At 39.0% G+C, this 18,163-nt stretch overlaps 1 protein-coding gene across 2 annotated transcripts in view; it reads left to right on the forward strand.

Annotated features, from left to right (window-relative positions):
- The window catches only part of PIP5K1B (phosphatidylinositol-4-phosphate 5-kinase type 1 beta), a 340,273-nt gene that overhangs the window by 231,457 nt on the left and 90,653 nt on the right, over nucleotides 1–18,163 (forward strand). For both annotated transcript variants that reach the window (XM_021064629.1, XM_021064626.1), the window contains exons 8-11: nucleotides 1,530–1,741; nucleotides 3,315–3,398; nucleotides 3,523–3,571; nucleotides 8,260–8,344. In XM_021064629.1, coding sequence (XP_020920288.1) covers nucleotides 1,530–1,741; nucleotides 3,315–3,398; nucleotides 3,523–3,571; nucleotides 8,260–8,344 — 430 coding nt within the window. The remainder of the gene's footprint in view (nucleotides 1–1,529; nucleotides 1,742–3,314; nucleotides 3,399–3,522; nucleotides 3,572–8,259; nucleotides 8,345–18,163) is intronic.

The following is an 18,163-nucleotide window of genomic DNA, read 5'->3' on the forward strand; positions in this document are numbered from 1 at the left end:
ATACAGCATTGCCGTGAGCTGTGGTGTAGGTCACAGCTTTGGCTTTGATCTGGCATTGCTATGGCTATGGTGTAGGCTGGGGGCTACAGTTCCAATTCTACCCCTAGCCTGGGAACTTGCATATGCCAAGGGTACGACCCTAAAAAGGAAAAAAAAAATGTCGGTTGAAATGCACTTGGGCTAAGGAAGAATGAAAAGCATAAAAAATTCTAGGTGTATATTCCATTCCTGGTTAACTGATAGTCTACAGACTCTGATCCCCAAGGGCATCATCTCCTGACTTGAGTACAGAGACATTATCATGTTGATTCATTCAGAGATAGTTATTCTGCCATCCAGGCTTGTCTTACTTTCTGGGCTGTTTTGATTCCTGAGCAGCTTTGTGTGAGAAATGCCAGGAATTAAAAAAAATCTGTTGAAGAGAGGAATCCTAGACAATCTATTAAAAAAAGAAATTTATCCTAGAGGAAATCTTTCCTCCTGAACACTCCTCCCTAGGTGAAGAAGCATCCTGAGTATCAAAGACCCACCCACACTCGAGAGCCGAGTTGACTGCCTGCCTCATATCTCAACTTTGTCCCCATGGTTTTCTTGTCAGAGCATTGCTATTCCTTTATCTGGCTGCATCTAGCTAGTTTTATTTGTGGGGGGGACTACATCCACGACATGTGGAATTTCTCAGGCTGGGGATCGAACCCGTGCCACAGCAACAACTCAAACCACTGTAGCGACAACATTGGATCCCTAACCTGCGATGCCACAGGGAACTCCTGCATCCAGCTACTTTTAATTCCTTCTCTTGCCCACTGTTTGCTGACTGGATAATCACGCAGTAAGTCCTGTTCATTTAAAAGACTTGCCACAGGGAACCAAATGATAACTTTGGAAGACAGGCTTTGAAAAGGAGAGGACTAAACTCTAACAAGATGAAGATTTTGAGAACAGAATCCAGGCAAAAACCCTCTCCAGCTGGGTCTTTGTGCTGAGGAGGGTCAAGCTTGTAGAGACCATGCCCTGTTGGTTTCTCACCTCTAGTGCTTAAGAATGTGGATGCCGGAATTGACTTCCTGAGTTTAAAACCTAACAGTGCTACTTACAAGCTGTGTGGTATTGAGCAAATTATATATTCTCTCTCTGTTTCAATTTTTGTCATCTGCAAAACAGAGACAATAATAGCACCTAGCTCAAAGAGTTTTGAGAATTGACTCCTAATGAACCACTTAGCACCTGGTACACAGAATGTGTTCAATAAATGCTATTAGTGAAACATCCATAGATTTCTAAGGAAAGATGTGCGTCCTCTATATTTGCACAAAAATATCATCTTGGAGCCATGGTGGTAATCCTTACTGCATATGACCTAATGATAACCTCACATGTTTTTATTTTGATTTTTCCTCTATCAACCCCCCCCCCAAAGGAGGGAAACAGGAACACTGTGTAGGCATATCTAGAGCCCTCTGATTCTGTGCAGATGAGGCTTATAAACCATTGGAATGACTGATCTCCTGGTTCTTTTTCTCAATCAGGTGCTAGAAAGCTTCAAGATTATGGACTATAGCCTTTTGCTGGGAATCCACGTCTTGGACCATTCCCTCAAAGAGAAAGAAGAGGAAACTTCACAAAATGTGCCTGATGCTAAGCGTCCTGGGATGCAAAAAGTTCTCTACTCAACAGCAATGGAATCCATCCAGGGGCCAGGGAAATCTGGAGATGGGATCATCACAGAGAACCCAGACACGTAAGTGCAGCCATCTGCCCATACATTGCCTTGATGGTGGCAGCCAACATCATTGGGAGTTAAATGCTATTGTGTTCCCTTCATGGTGGCTCTTTAGGAATAGGTTCCTACCTGGTGCTAAAATGGATTAAGCCAGACCTCATTTGCATTCATCTGTGGATAACTAGATGAGTGGCAGTTTTTTGAGTTATGGTTCTTTCATATACATGTTTGCTCTTTTCAAATGGCTTCCTCTTTAACAATGGCTAAAAATATTTTTATCCATTTACTACATATTCAAAATATCTACCCCAACAGCGGGAATATACTTTGAATTTGAATAAACATGTATTTCAGCAAATACGTGCTAGAAATTATGTCTGCAATTCAGAGCTTTTTATCTCATAAGAGGATTCTGTTATCCTACTCCTACACACTGGTAGATGTGGTCTCTTGCTTCAGCCAGATGTGATAGTAACTGCAAGGTGAGTTTGCATGTAGAGAGAGTGTATCAACTAACAACAACAACCAAAGGAAATTATTGAAGTGGTTGAATGTATCACCTGTGTGAACTAACTGAGCAAGAAGCCTGGAAGAAATCATTCTCTGTAAGCACCTGCCTTGTAAGATTCTCCAACAATGACTAAGTGCAGGCATATTTCACTTTATAAAGGAAATCCATACATACAAAGGATTTTTTAAAATCCTTGCTATAAATCCATCTAAATGTCCAGTGATTGATTGAATTATTTTATATCAGTACAGTGAAGTCCCACAAAGTCATTAAAAAACATATTAGCATTGAATATGAAGAAATTTTCTATACTTTAGCAAGAAGTGAAAAAATCAGGTTATAAAACAAATTAAATAAACATTTTTTTGGATTAATAAACACACACACACAAACACAGAAAGGTGTGCCAAATGTTAATGGTGGTTATCTCCACATCCTAGGGATGGATTCTTTCTATGTTTTTCTTTGTGCTTTTCTATATTTCATGTTAAAATCTCACAGTGAATATGTAGAACTGTTGCAATTTTTTTTTTTTTTGTCTTTTAGGGCCGCACCCACGGCATATGGAGGTTCCCAGGCTAGGGGTCTAATCAGAGCTGTAGCCACCAGCCTACGCCAGAGCCATAGCAATACCAGATTCAAGCCACGTCTGCAACCTATACCACAGCTCATGGCAACGCCAGATCCTTAACCCACTGAGTGAGGCCAGGGATCGAACCCGCAACCTCATTGTTCCTAGTTGGATTCGTTTCCACTGCACCACGATGGGAACTCCAAACTGTTGCAATTTTAATAAGCAATATTTTAAAATACTTTTAAAATTCTTGCTCAGGGTTATAAAATAAGAATTTTTAAATTGGGTTTTTCCCATCCAACTCTTCAGCTATACTATTATTCTTCTCCATGGGAAAAAATATCCTGTATTCCCAGGAAGACTTTAGCTAAAGCCCAAAAAATGATGAAGGGAGAGATATTCAAGAATTCATAAAGTTTGCTCATTTGAATTTGTAGTCTATTTATTAGAAATGATTTTTAACTTCCTATTCATATAGAATGTTTTCTCTTTTGCCCTATCCACAGAATGGGAGGCATTCCAGCTAAAAGTCATAAGGGAGAAAAACTACTTTTATTCATGGGCATTATTGACATTCTGCAGTCATATAGGTAAGAAAGCTGGGGAGATAGCCTTTTATAAATTTCAAAATAAATCAATGAAACAGTCTGAAAATTCCCCAAATGGGAGTGATTTTAAGTTCTTATTTTTCTTTTTCTGTCTGTTTCCATTTAGGTTAATGAAAAAGTTGGAACATTCCTGGAAAGCTCTTGTTTATGATGGGGTAAGTGATTTATCATGCTCCTTATTAAACTGGATATTTTTCTGATTTATCAGAGACTTTAAAGTGTGTCTAAAAAGCCGTATCACTTAAAGAGGAGAGAAAACAAAGATTTTTATGAACTCAGAATCTTAGGCTAGCAGTTTAGTTCAGATCTAAGAAAAAAGACAACAGAAATGTAAGTAGTTCTTCAAATAGAGACCATCCAGCCTGGTAGAGGCCAGGAAAACAAAAGGATGTCTTGTTTTTATGTACAATCTGAAGGGCCCAATTATAAGGTGATGAGAAAAAGGAAGAAACTTTCTTTTTTTTTTAGGGCCACACCCAAGGCATATGGAGGTTCCCAGGCTAGGGTTCTAATCGGAGCCGTAGCCACCAGCCTACGCCAGAGCCACGGCAACGCCAGATCCAAGCCTCGTCTGAGATCTACACCACAGCTCACAGCAATGCCAGATCCTTAACCCACTGAGCAAGGCCAGGGGTCAAACACGAAACTTCATGGTTCCTAGTTGGATTCATTTCCGCTGCGCCACAACAGGAACTCCAAAAAAGGAAGAAACTTTCATGGGCATTGGGAAGACCAGTAGGATGGTTGAACTGAAATCCTCCCAAGACCAGGCTTTAGATGGGTTCAAACCTGACTTTGATGGTTAGCAACCCTGGGCTTAAACCCTTTGTTCAGACCACTTTACTGACCACTTGACCCAGACACATCGCTCATTTGACCTCTCTGAGCCTGGTTTCCCATTTGTAGCAGGAGCCTAGTAATAGTACCGAGACCTTGCCTCATAGACTGATGTGAGGGTTCAATCAAATAACATGCTTTAGTATTAAACTCAAAGTCTAACACATAATAAGGACATAGGAAGGAAAAACTTGTAAGTTCTATTGGGTTTATACATGACAAAGGATGCCTGATAGGAAAATGGCTTTTGGACCCAGAATTGGCTTGACCGAAGAAAACAAAAGTGCAACCTCTGAGTCTAAAAGTGATTCAGTGAATTAGACACTAAATATGAAGACGTTTTAGGAAGACATTTTAGCCATTTTATTTCTCTTCCATATTTCTTTTCATGTATGCGTGAGACTTGAGGTATGATAAAATCTGTATCTAAATGAAAAAAATAAAAAGAGAAATCTTGGAGTTCCCATTCATGGCACAGTGGAAATAAATCCGACTAGGAACCATGAGGTCTAGGGTTCAATCCCAGGTTAAGGATCCGGTGTTGTCATGAACTATGGTGTAGGTTGCAGACGTGGCTTGGATCTGGTGTTGCTATGGCACTGGCATAAGCCGGCAGCAACAGCTCCAATTAGACTCCTAGCCTGGAAAACTCCATATGCTACAGGTACGGCCCTAAGGAAAAAAAAAAAAAAGAACAGCCTCTCTTTCTGTCTCACTCACTCTTTGCACACACATACAACTTCCTATCTAGATGTTAGAATTGAACTTCCTGCTGCTGACAGAACATTTATGGCCTCAGCGCCCCTCAGTTAATAACTTGAAGTGACACTTCCAAAGAATGTATTGATCAAAGAATTGCTCACACATTTTTTTTAAATGTTAGCAGACACCTTCCTTTGAAAACAGATGAATTATTGTTGCTATTCTTCTCCTTTCTTAGAAAAGCACATCCACTTTCTCAATTCTTTGGAAGACTGGTAATGACCTTTCAGCATGAAAGATCTGCGTTTTGTCCACAGGCTAAGCAGTGACCTTTGTCAGAATCCACTTTTAAACAACAGGTTCACAGGCTGGTTTCTGAGAATCCAACTTAGGCTTAGTATTCAAATCAAAGATTCTTTCTTTGGAAAGGCCAAGATGGTGGGTTAATTTTTTTTTCCCTTCTAGCTGAGAAAAGTAGCAGCGCTATGATGTGAAAGGGAGAGTGTTAACACCTGCTATTTCATTCTCCTTCTGTTTTCTGAGACAATTTCAATTCCCTGTTGCCAGATGAGATTTTTGATCCAAATGGCCTAGTCCCAGGTAGGAGAGGGGGAGATAAGAACACCCCAGAGGCTTGGGCAGCAGGGAAATTACTCTGTATGATTCTGTAATGGTGGCTACATGTTATATATTTATCTAAACCCATATAATGTACACACCAACAGTGAGCCCTAATGTAAACTGTGGACTTTGGGTGATAACAATATGTCAGTGTAGGTTCATTGATTTTAAGAAGTATACTGCTCTGGTGCAGCATGTTGATACTGGGGAAAGCTGTGCCTGTGTGGAGGCAGGAGGTATGTGGGATGGCTCTGCAATTTCTGCTCAATTTTGCTGTGAACCTAAAACTGCTCTAAAAAATAAAGTCTATTAAAAGAAAAAATAGGAATTCCTGTTGTGGTGCAGTGGAAACAAATCCTACGGGGGGCCATGAGGTTTCAGGTTGGATCCCTGGCCTCGCTCAGTGGGTTAAGGATCCGGTGTTGCCGTGAGCTATGGTGTAGATTGCAGACTTGGCTTAGATCCTGCGTTGCTGTGGCTGTGCTGTAGGCTGGCGGTAACAGCTCCAGTTAGACCCCTAGCCTGGGAACCTCCATATGCCACGGGTGTGGCCCTAAAAAGACAAAAGTCAAAGACAAAAAAAAAAAAAAAGCAAAGCAAAGAAAAAACAAAAGGCCTAGTCCTCTGTTGGTCAGATTCTTCTAAGGAGCTCTATCTTTGTCTTATTGGCCGTACCATCTGTTTGGGGGTGTCTTTCTTTTCTTTTCTTTCTTTCTTCTTTTTATCTTTTTAGGGCTACACCCAAGGCATGTGGTGGTTCCCAGGCTAGGAGTAAAATTGGAGCTACAGCTGCTGGCCTACACCACAGCTACAGCAACGCCAGATCCAAGCCTTGTCTGTGACCTACATCACAGCACAGCCAATGCCAGTCCTTAACCCACTGAGCAAGGCCAGGGATCAAAGCCGTGGCCTCATGGATACTAGTTGGGTTCATTACCACTGAGCCATGATGGGAACTCTTGGGGTGTCTTTTTTAAGAAAGTCTCTGTGTTGATTACATATTTGTGTAATTGTAAGCAGTCATTAAGACTATATGTTTACAAGTGTGCCTCTTCTTTAAACAATGCTTCTTCATATCAAAAAAGATCCACAGTCTCACTTCTCTTGTAAGGCAAAGGCTGAGTCTTAATCATCTTCCATCCTACTTTTCTTTTCTTTTTTTTTTTTTTTTCTTTTCTCAGGGCTGCCCCTGAGGCATTTGGAGGTTCCCAGGCTAGGGGTAGAATCAGAGCTGTAGCTGCTGGCCTACACCACGGCCATAGCAAAGCCAGATCTGAGCTGCATCTGCGACCTACACCACAGGTCACGGCAACCCTGGATCCTTGACCCACTGAGCGAGGCCAGGAATTGAACCTGCATCCTCATGAATGCTAGTCAGATTCGTTTCTGCTGAGCCATGACGGAAACTCCCATAATTCTAAATAACCGTACTTGTTGCCAATTTGTGTCCATTTCTGACAGGAGCTGCCAGAATATGGGGAGAGCGCATGTCAGACCAGTGGGAAATTATCCACCACATCTACAGCACCACTGATAGTCTGGAGGACCATTCATTATAACTCACCCCAAACGGTTCCTCCATATTATGCCCTTCATAACATGCTGATTATAGAATTACCTTGTGCCTCCTGTAACACTCAATTTCACAGATGAAAAAACTGAGGCATTGAGATTCTGTCTTTACCTAGGATCACACAGCTTTTTAAAATCAGAGCTAGCACTAGAACCAGGTCTCCGGATTCTGGTCTAATGTGTGTTTTTTCTTCCAAACCCACTATAGGCCCTTTATAGGATCTAAACATAAGTTTTTTAGAAGTTTCACTGTCGGAATCCATAATCTGGAATCAAAATGGAGCACTAAATAAGCAAATTTACTATTTCCAAGGATGTTGATCTTGGATAGTATATACACAACTACAGAATAAATGTATAAAATTTTCTTCTTCATCCATTCCCCTTCCAGGATTTGTAATAAAATGCCCATTCAGGCCTAAAGACTCCCACCAAGCATGAGTCAATTCACCTCAGCTCTATTCTTCCTTATTATTAGAAGTGAAATCAGCAAAGTTTGTTTTTTTGCCTTTGATCTCACTCTTTCATTTGCTTAAGTCCCCAATTTTTTTTTTCTTTTGGCTGTGCCCTCAGCATGTGGACATTCTTGGGCCAGGGGTCGAACCTACGCCACAGCTATAACCAGAGCCACAGCAGTGACAACGCTGCATCTTTAACCTACTGAGCCACCAGGGAGCTCCTGTGTCTCCATTTTTTTGTTCCTGATTGAAAGTAATATGTCTTCATTCTAGAGGACACTTGAGGCACTGTTTGCCTGTGTGTTAAAAAAAAGGGGGGGGGATTTTAAAAGCTTCCCATGGCACACAGTGGAACAGGGATCAGCTGTTTGTTTTATAAAGCAGAGTCTTTTGCTATCTCTTCCCTGCCCCTCTTAATGTTCTCTTTTGCCTTGAGTACCTGGAATCTTTACTCAGATTGAGCCTTGTGCCCCCTCCCCGAGCCCTGCTTCAGGGCACAGAGCACACAGGGCATCACTCTTTCCTGGCTCCCAACATCCACACCTTCTCGTTAACAACATTGGCCAATAGAGAGTCAGTTGCATAGAGCTTTCTTCTAGCTTGGCACAAATTGCCTGAAAGGTAAACCTGTGATACCTGATTTGTCTTTTCAGGACACTGTTTCGGTTCATAGACCAAGCTTTTATGCAGACAGATTTCTAAAGTTTATGAATTCCAGAGTTTTCAAGAAAATTCAAGGTAAGATTTTTATGACTTTTTTTTTTTTTTTAACTGTTAGCATTTTCTGGCTGACTTCACTCTGTGCATCTTTGCAAGATTTTTATTGGAAGAGTTTGGACTATTTATCTCCCCAAAGCATTAATCACTTAGTGATTGTGGTTAAGTATCCTAGTCAGGTATTTATTAATGGTGCCATAATCATTAGAGTCCAATTTTGTGCTGGGAAAAATTATAAACTGCCTAAATGTCCAACCCTATAATGTACTGGTTAAATATATTATAATACAATTAAATAATGAGGTAATACACAACAAATAAAAAATGATGTATTAGGAGTTCCCATCGTGGCTCAGTGGTTAGCAAACCTGACTAGCATCCATGACGACACAGGTTCAATCCCTGGCCTCACTCAGTGGGTTAAGGATCTGGTGTTGCCATGAGTTGTGGTATATGTTTCAGACATAGCTCAGATCCCGCATTGCTGTGACTCTGGTATAGCCCAGCAGGTACACCTCTGATTTAATCCCTAGCCTGGGAACCTCCATATGCCACAAGTGAGGCCCTAAAAAGCAAAAAAAAAAAAAAAGTATTAAAGGTATATTTAGCCCTTTTAGATTTATTCATATATATATAGTTATTGGTTTACGTACCTAAATAATTCTAATGGAATATATAAAAATGTTAACAGTAGTTATTCTCATAGAATATTCTTCAGGATAGACTATATATATTAGTCTATTGAAAACATGTTTCAATAGATTTTAAAAGATTGAAATCATCCAAGTACCTTTTCCAATCACAATGGAATGAATCAATAAAGAATGAAAACTGAAAAATTCACAAATATATGAAAATGTAATATACTCTCAAACTACCAATGGATCAAAGAAGACAGTACAGAGAAATTAGAAAAAACTTAGAGATGAATAGAAATGAAAATACATATTCCAAAAACTTAAAGGCTGTTGCAGATTCGGTGCTCAGAGGGAAACGTATGACTATAAATGCCTACATTAAAAAAGATTTCAAATCAATACCTTAACTTTAAACCATAAGGAACTAAAAAAAAAAAAAAAGAACAAATTGAGCCCAAAGTTAACAATAGTTATTCTTTTTTTAATTTTATTGAAGTATAGTTGATTTACAATGTTGTGTTAATTTCTGCTGTACAGCAAAGTGACTCTGTCATAGATATATACATATCAATTTCTTTATAGGTTATCACAGAGTATTGAGTAGGTTTCCCTGTGCTATACAGCAGGTCCCCATTGACCATCCATTCCATATACCATACTGTGCATATGCCATCCCAGGTTCCCAGTCCTTCCCTCCCTCCACCCTTCCCCTTTGGTAACCATAAGTTTGTTTTCAGAGTCTGATTTCTATTTCTGTTTTGTAAATGAGTTCATCTGTATCATTCTTTTAGAATCCACATATAAGCGATATCATATGATGTGTCTTTCTCTGTCTGATTTCATCACGTAGTCTGATAATCTCTAGGTCTATCCGTGTTCCTTCAAATGGCATTGTTTTATTTTTTATGGCTGAGTTATATTCTATTGTATATATGTACCACTTCTTCTTTATCCATTCCTCTATTGATGGACATTTAAGTTGCTTCCATGTCTTGGCTGTTGTAAACAGTGCTGCTGTGAACATAGGGATTCATGTATCACCATGTTGTATATTAGATTCCCAGAACTGGAAGTTGATACCCTTTGACCAATATCTCCCTATTTCACCCCCCATCAGCTTCCAGTAACCATTTTCCTACTCTGTTTCTATGAATTCAACATTTTTAGCACATGTAAGTGAGATCACAGTATTTGCATCTCTCTGCTTGATTTATTTCACTTAGCATAGTGCCGTCATGGTGGTCCATCTCTCTTGTCACAAATGACAAGATTTCCTCATTTTTAGTGGGTGAATAGTATTCACATATATTATATACATGTTGATTATATCTATATCTTTATCTATATCTATATCTATATATCTGTCTCACATTCTCTTTATTCATTCATCCATCAGTAGACACGTTGGACGCCATGTCTTGGCATTATTGAATAATGCCTCAGTGAACATGGGAGTGGAAATATCTCTTCGAGACAGTGATTTCATTTCAGTCCCTTCAGATACATACCCAATAGTGGGACTGCTAAATCATATGGTAGTTCTAGTTTTAATTTTTTAAGAAACTTCCCTACTGTTTTCCACAGTAGCTGTGCCAATTCGCATTCCCACCAACCGTTCCCTTTTTTTCACATCCTCTCCAACCCTTGTTATTGTGTTGTCTTTTTGATAGTGGCCGTTCCTATTTGCTATCTCTGTGTCTTCTTTGGAAAAATGTCTATGCAGGTCCTCCACTACTAATATTTTGGTATACTTTCTACCCATCTTTATTCCTGTCCTTTGTATATTTATATAAAAATGGTAGCATAATCGTGTGTAAGTTTATGTATATGTCCTCTATTTTTCATTTATTATATGAATAGTTTCCCATATCATTGTATGGCATACAAAGATACTACTTACAATACAATGTTAAAATTATATAAATATGCTATAATGTATTTAACTATTCCTTCATTATTGGGCACTTAAATTTTTTCTCCTTGATCTCCTTCTAAAAAAAATAGTATTTTTATGAACATCATTTCAGATAAATGTTGTGCCCAAGCTTATGATTGACTATTTAGGATAGATTTCAAGAAGAAGTACTGGGGAGTTAAGATGCACATAACTGCACAGAAACATTATGCCACTCTAGACTTCAGCAAGAGTCTGTATTATTTTAGCCCTTAGTCAGAATTACTCTTTTTAAATTATGTTACTCCAAGTAAAAAATGTTATCTTGTTGTTTTATTTTGCATTTCTTCTTTTAAAAATGGTTTTTATTTTTTCCATTACAGCTGGTTTACAGTGTTCTGTCAGTTTTTTACTGTACAGCAAGGTGACGTAGTCACACATACATATATACATTCTTTTTCTCACATTATCCTCCATCACGCTTCGTCAAAAGTGACTAAATATAGTTCCCAGTGCTATACAGCAGGATCTCATTGCTTATCCATTCCAAATGCAGTAGTTTGCATCTATTAAACCCCAAGTTCCCAGTCCATCCCTCCCCCTCCCCCTTGGCAACCACAAGTCTGTTCTCCAAGTCCATAATTTTCTTTTCTGTGGAAAGGTTCATTTGTGCCATATATTAGATTCCTGATATAAGTGACATCATATGGTATTTGTCTTTCTCTTTCTTACTTAGTATTTTGCATTTCTTAAGTACTGGTGAAGTTCAACCGTTATTCATGTTTATTAGCCATTTGTAATTCATCTGAGATTTGAGCTTTGGGCTCTTTGCTTGTGTATATTAGGTGTTTATTATTTTTCCAAATGATTTATATGAACTCCACATATTAGGAAATCATTTCCTTTTTAACTTTATTTTATTCTAAGAAAACCTTTTGTTTTGTATTTGATTATCTCAGTGGTATATCTTAAATTGGTCTCAAAATGAGACCAGTATAAATTAAATTTTCTGATTAAGGTCTTTTTTTTTTTTTTTTTTGCTTAAGATTGACCATAAGATAGTATTTATTCAGCCTGTAGTCCTATGTGAATACCAACTTGTGGTTTAAATTTTCAAGGAAGATTTTCTACCTCCCTTAGCCTTTTGCTATGGTTGAGAAATATGAGCTTCCTTGTGACCCCTGATGGGTTTATGGAAGGTGTAGCCCTTGGGATTCCAGCTTTAGTGAGGTTCCTCCATGAAATTTCCCCCCCTTGGGAGTTTTTGCTTTCTAAGTAGTATAGAATTTAATGGTACAATCAATGGCATCCTCAATTCCAGGAAATATGGTGTGTTTTGTAAATCTTTCAGTTTGTATAGTTTATCGTGTTTTTAATGTGACAAGTCTTTCACTTCTCAAGTAGCCAAATCTATTGACTTTATCCCACTTTAATATTTCAGTCTGATTTTAATAACATCGTCATTCAGATGTGATTCACATACCATGAAATTCACCCTTTCTAAAGTGAAATTCTGTGATTCTTAGTATATTCACCAAGTTATACAACTGTCACTACTACCTAATTTTATTTTATTTTATTTTTTATTTTTTATTTATTTATTTGCTCTTTAGGGCTGCACCCATGGCCTATGGAGGTTCCCAGGCTAGGGGTCCAATTGGAGCTACAACTGCTGGCCTGTGCCACAGCCACACGGAATCCAAGCCGCATTTGCGACCTACGCCACAGCTCACAGAAACACAGGATCCTTAACCCACTAAGTGAGGCCTGGGATCAAATCTGCAATCTCGTGGTTCCTAGTCAGATTCGTTTCCGCTGCACCTTGACAGGATCTCCCACTGTCTAATTTTAGAACACTTAGATTATCTCAAAAAGAAACACTATACCCATTAGCAGTCATTCTCTATTCCCTCCTCTCCCTGGCAACTACTCACTTATTTTCTGTCTGTGGATTTGCCTATCCTGGATATTTCACGTAAATAGAATCATATGGTATGTGGTCTTTTGTGTTTGACTTTTTTTCTCTTGATGTTTTAGCCATCTTGTTGTACCTTATTCTTTTCTATTGCTGAATAATACGTCATTGTATGGATATAACACATTTTGTTTATCTAATTAAACAATTAAATTGATGGATATTTGGGTTACATTTTTGGGATATTTGTTTACATTTTTTGGCTACTGTGAACAGTGCTGCTGTGAACATTCACACACAAGGTTTTTGTGGACATGTTTTGATTTCTCTTGGGTGTATACCTACGATTGGAATTGCTAGATGGTAACTCTATTTAACATTTTGAGGAACTGCTGGATTCTTTTCCAAAGCAGCTACACAGTTTTGCAATCCTACCAGCAATATATGAGGGATCCAATTTATCCAAATCCTCAGAAGTGTATGTTGCTGTCTGTCTTTCTTAATTTAGACATCCTAGTGAGTATAAAGCGGTACCTTAGTATGGATTTGATTTGCATTTATTTAATGACAAATGATTTTGGAGATCTTGTTAAGTGCTTTTTTTTTTTTTTTTACCATTTTTATCTTCCTTCAGAAATGTCTATTCAAATCCTTTGTCCAGTTTTAGTTGGGTTATTTGCTTTGAATTACTGAGTTGTAAGAGTTCATTATACATATTCTCGATGGAAGTTTTTGCTATCACATATATGATTTACAAATATTGATTTAATCTGTAGTATATGGTATGAGGTAGGGTCCAACTTCATTCTTTTGCATCTGGGTATCCAAATGTCCCAGCACCATTTGTTGAACAGCCTGTTCTTTCCCCCATTGAATTATCTTGGCTCCCTTGTTTAAAATCAGTTGTCCACAAATATTGGGATGAATTTCTGGATCTCCCCCAGGTTTCTCAAGAACCTGCCTTCATGCCTCACTGAAAGCCACCCCAACATACTCAGGTACCCAGACCAGAGGTGCTGACATCAATCTTTGATTTCCTTTTGCTTACTACCCACGTGTAGTCCCTCAGTGACACCTATTCTCACTCTTAGCCCTTCTGTCATAATGCCTCACTCTCCTCATTCAACTACTGTGTTTTTTATGATTCTGGTTTTGGATTTGTTTGCTTTGTGTGTGTGTGTGTGCATAAAGTTGTAGCTCTCATATTGGAGTTTTTTGTTGTTGTTTTTGTCTTTTTGTCTTTTCTAGGGCTGCTCCCGTGGCACATGGAGGTTCCCAGGCGAGGGGTCTAATCAGAGCTGTAACCACTGGCTTACGCCAGAGCCACAGCAACGCCAGATCTGAGCCACATCTGCGACCCACACTACAGTTCACAGCAACACCGGATCCTTAACCCCTGAGCAAGGCCAGGGATCAAACCTGCAACCTCATGGTTCTTAGTTGGATTCGTTAATCCCTGAGCCACGACGGGAACTTTTCACATTGATTTTTTACCTCCAGTCATATCCCCATCCAATTCATTCTCTCTCCATTGCAGCTGGAAAGATCACTTTAAAATATAAATCTCCTCTTTAGGAATTCTCTTGTGGCTCAGTGTGTTAAGGATCTGGCGTTGTCATTGTAGCAGCCTGGGTTGCTGCTGTATACACACACACACACACATATCCTCTTGCTAATTTCCTATGAAAACTCTTCCATACTTTAAAAAACAGTCTCAGTGGATTCTCTAGTACCCAAAATCCTAAATTCACTTCTGAGCTTCTTTGTGATGTGGCCTCTTTTTCTCTCCCTGTGATGTCTCTCACACTCCATTTCATCTGTACCTTATCCTCTAGGCTATAGCAGCTCTGAGCTCCCTCCAGTTACCCCTCACAGTCCAAGCTGCCTGCATATCCATACATTTTCTTGTCCCTTTCCCTGTAATAATCTCCATCCTCCACCTGGTTCTTCCTTCCCATCTTAGCTCAAATGATGCTTCTTTCAGAGCACTCACCATTCTCTGCCATAATGAGCTGCTGTTCTATTTCCCACACTTGACTCCAAGTTCCTAAAAAGTAGGGATTGTGTTTGGTTCTTATATATATTCCTAAAACCTAGCACATTTCCTGGCACATTGTAGGTACACAGTCATTACTTGGTGAATAATTGAATGAATGGATGGACTTTTCATCTACTACCAGCTTTTCAAAGTGTGGCAATTTAATTAGTAAAGTTGACAGTTTAAAATACAAACTCAAGATACTTTATCAACTGTGATTAAGTTAAAGCCCCTAATTCCTACAGGCATACTTTTTTTTTTTTTCCTGGCTGTGAAGTAATACATATTTATTATAGAAAGTTCAGGGGAAAAGTACAGATTAAATTACAATGATGAAAATACATCACCTAGAGAAAGTCACAGTTTAAACTTTGGAATATATATTTCCAAATATTTCACTAAGCACATACACACACATTCACATACCCCTTTTGTTGTGATTTTATTTTTAAAAAATAGTGTATTACTTATGTTGGCTAAGTTTTACTGCAGCAGTAAATTAACTCTGGATTCTCTGTGGCTTAATAAAAGATTATTCCTTGTTCATACTTCTGCAATACAGGTTGTCAGGGGCTCTGCTCAACTCAGCCATTTGGCAACAAATATACATTCTTTGTAGATGAAAACTTCCCCTCCCCACCCCAGGAAAATACTACCTGATCTTCAACTTCTTTTTTTTTTTTTTTTTTTTTTTTTTTTTGTCTTTTTGTCTTTTTGTCTTTTTGTTGTTGTTGCTATTTCTTGGGCCGCTCCCGCGGCATATGGAGGTTCCCAGGCTAGGGGTTGAAGCCGGAGCTGTAGCCACCGGCCTACACCAGAGCCACAGCAACGCAGGATCTGAGCCGCGTCTGCAACCTACACCACAGCTCACGGCAACGCTGGATCGTTAACCCACTGAGCAAGGGCAGGGACTGAACCTCAACCTCTGGTTCCTAGTCGGATTCGTTAACCACTGCGCCACGACGGGAACTCCCAACTTCCTTTTTTTTTAATCAATGTTTCTGACTTTCTTAAATCCATTTATCCCACCCCAGAATGAGTCATTACTGTCAATATAATAATGTATGCAAAATCCTTTCATTCTTTCTGTAAATATTAGTCACTGTAATGTTGAAACCTCACTGAAATTCTCTACCCAGATAATGCATCTAAAGTACTAAAACTTAGTTTCCTGAATGAAGGAGAATAGTACATTAATTAGTTAAAAATCAGTGGTCCTAAAATTTCAAAACAATAATTAATTCTTTCAACCAACTTTTGAGTACCTATTATGTACCCAACACTATGCTAAGCATTAATAATATAGAAAGCTTTTTTTAAAAAAATTTAATTAGTTCCTCCCTCAGTAATTTTATAGTCTGTTTTGTGTCAGGGATTGGAAGCTGTAACAGATTTATAATGTAATAATGCAACTGTTAATAGAGTTTCTGAATATGCTACTGTAGGTGAGCAGAGAGAAATAAGACCAATCTACCCAAAGGGAGCTTCACAGAGAAAAGAATATTTAAACTAAGTCCCGAAAATCTAAGCCTGCATTTATTAGGAAGTGGTGCAAGAAGGGCATCTCAAATAGAAGGAGCAGCATGTGCAAAGGCCCAGGGTTAGGAATAACATGGTAGGTTCAGGGAATGGCAGATGGATGAGCTGAAAAGCAATTGGGATTGAGCAGTGAAGTAGCAGGACAGAGGGCTAGGAATGGACACAGGATACCTATCATCATTGTTTAGCCAAAGAAAAATCCAAGAATTTCTGTGGCACAGAAGTAACCAGCAGGAGTTCCCTCATGGCCTAGTGGTTAAGGATCCTATGTTGTCACTGCTATGGTGCAGGTTTGATCCCTCGCCTGGGGGAGACTTCCACATGCTATGGTGTGGCCAAAGGGGAAAAGAAAAAAGAAAGTAACCAGCAACCCAAACCATCCTTTGAGATTATCCAGTCAAAAGAAGTCCCTGAGGCATTCAATTTCTGCAAAATTCATTCAAGTCCTTATTCACTGAGTGAAGCTCAGATAATTCCTTTTAGGAAGATTCACTATTTAAGACAAAAGTAAAAGTGCCTTCTTTAGGTGCTGTGTGGTCCTGGCAGGAGTTTGATTTTGGGTCTTCTCTGCTTCTCACTGTATGTGATGCTGATAATGAACAAAGAGCTATTTCTTTTGGAGGCCCTTGACCATCAGTCCATTATAAACTACAAGTATAGACAGTTGTCTGAGTGTGTTCCCCTCTCTCATGTTTCTGTGATACTGTCAACATTCTTCTGATCCTGGCACCTCCTCAGTTAGAGAATTAGCATTGAGCCAAGAGCTATGTGATTCTCAAACTTTTGGTCTCAGGGCCACTTTACATCTTAAAAACGATTAAGGACTCCAAAGAGCTTTTATTTATGTGCCATGTACCTATCTATATTTAACCAATTAGGATTTAAAATTGAGGGAAATGTGAAGTATTCTTTAATTCTTACAAGGTAACAATAAAAAATGCATGTTCATAAGTCAATTTTAAAAAGTAAAAAAATTTCTAACAAAACAGTGATTATGAAAAATAATTGTTTTTCCAAAACAAGTAATTGAGTGAGAAAAGTGTTTTGTTTGTTTTGTTTGCTTTTTAGGGCCTCACCCGCTGCATGTGGAGGTTCCCAGGCTAGGGGTCAAATCAGAGCTACAGCTGCTGGCCAGCTACAGCCACAGCAGTGCCAGGTCTAAGCCACATCTGCAGCCTACACCACAGCTCACAGCAATGCTGGATCCTTAACCCACTGAGCAAGGCCAGGGATTGAATCCATAACCTGATGGTTACTAGTTGGGTTCGTTAACTGCTGAGCCACAGTAGGAACTCCCAAAAGTGGTATTATTTTATATTTTTGAAAGTCCTTAATTCTGACTTAATTGAAGACATCTAGATTCTCATGTCTGCTTCTGAAAAATTCAGTCTATGGTGATACAACAGGTCAAGTAACATCTAGAAAACTCAGGAGACCATGAGAGTGAGAAAGGTAAATAACTTTTTAATATTTTTACGAAAGCAGTCCTAACATCACAGACCTTCTAAGAGGGTCTCAGAGATTCTAACAGTCCCTGGATGACGTTTGAGGTACTCTGACGGACTTAGAAATTTTAAAATACGGTTGACCCATGAACATTATGGGGTGTTAGTGGTGCCAACTCCCCTGCCCCAACACAGTCGAAAATGACGTATAACTTAGAGTAGACCCTTTGTATCTGTGGTTCCTGGCATCCAAGGATTCACCCCACCCCAGATCATGTAGTACTATAGCGTTCACTATTAAAAACAATCCTTACACATGCGGACCCACATTGTTCAAACCTGTGTTGTTCAAGGGTCAAGTGTACTATACT

Source organism: Sus scrofa, chromosome 1 (assembly GCF_000003025.6).
Source record: "Sus scrofa isolate TJ Tabasco breed Duroc chromosome 1, Sscrofa11.1, whole genome shotgun sequence".
Taxonomy (NCBI): domain Eukaryota; kingdom Metazoa; phylum Chordata; class Mammalia; order Artiodactyla; family Suidae; genus Sus; species Sus scrofa.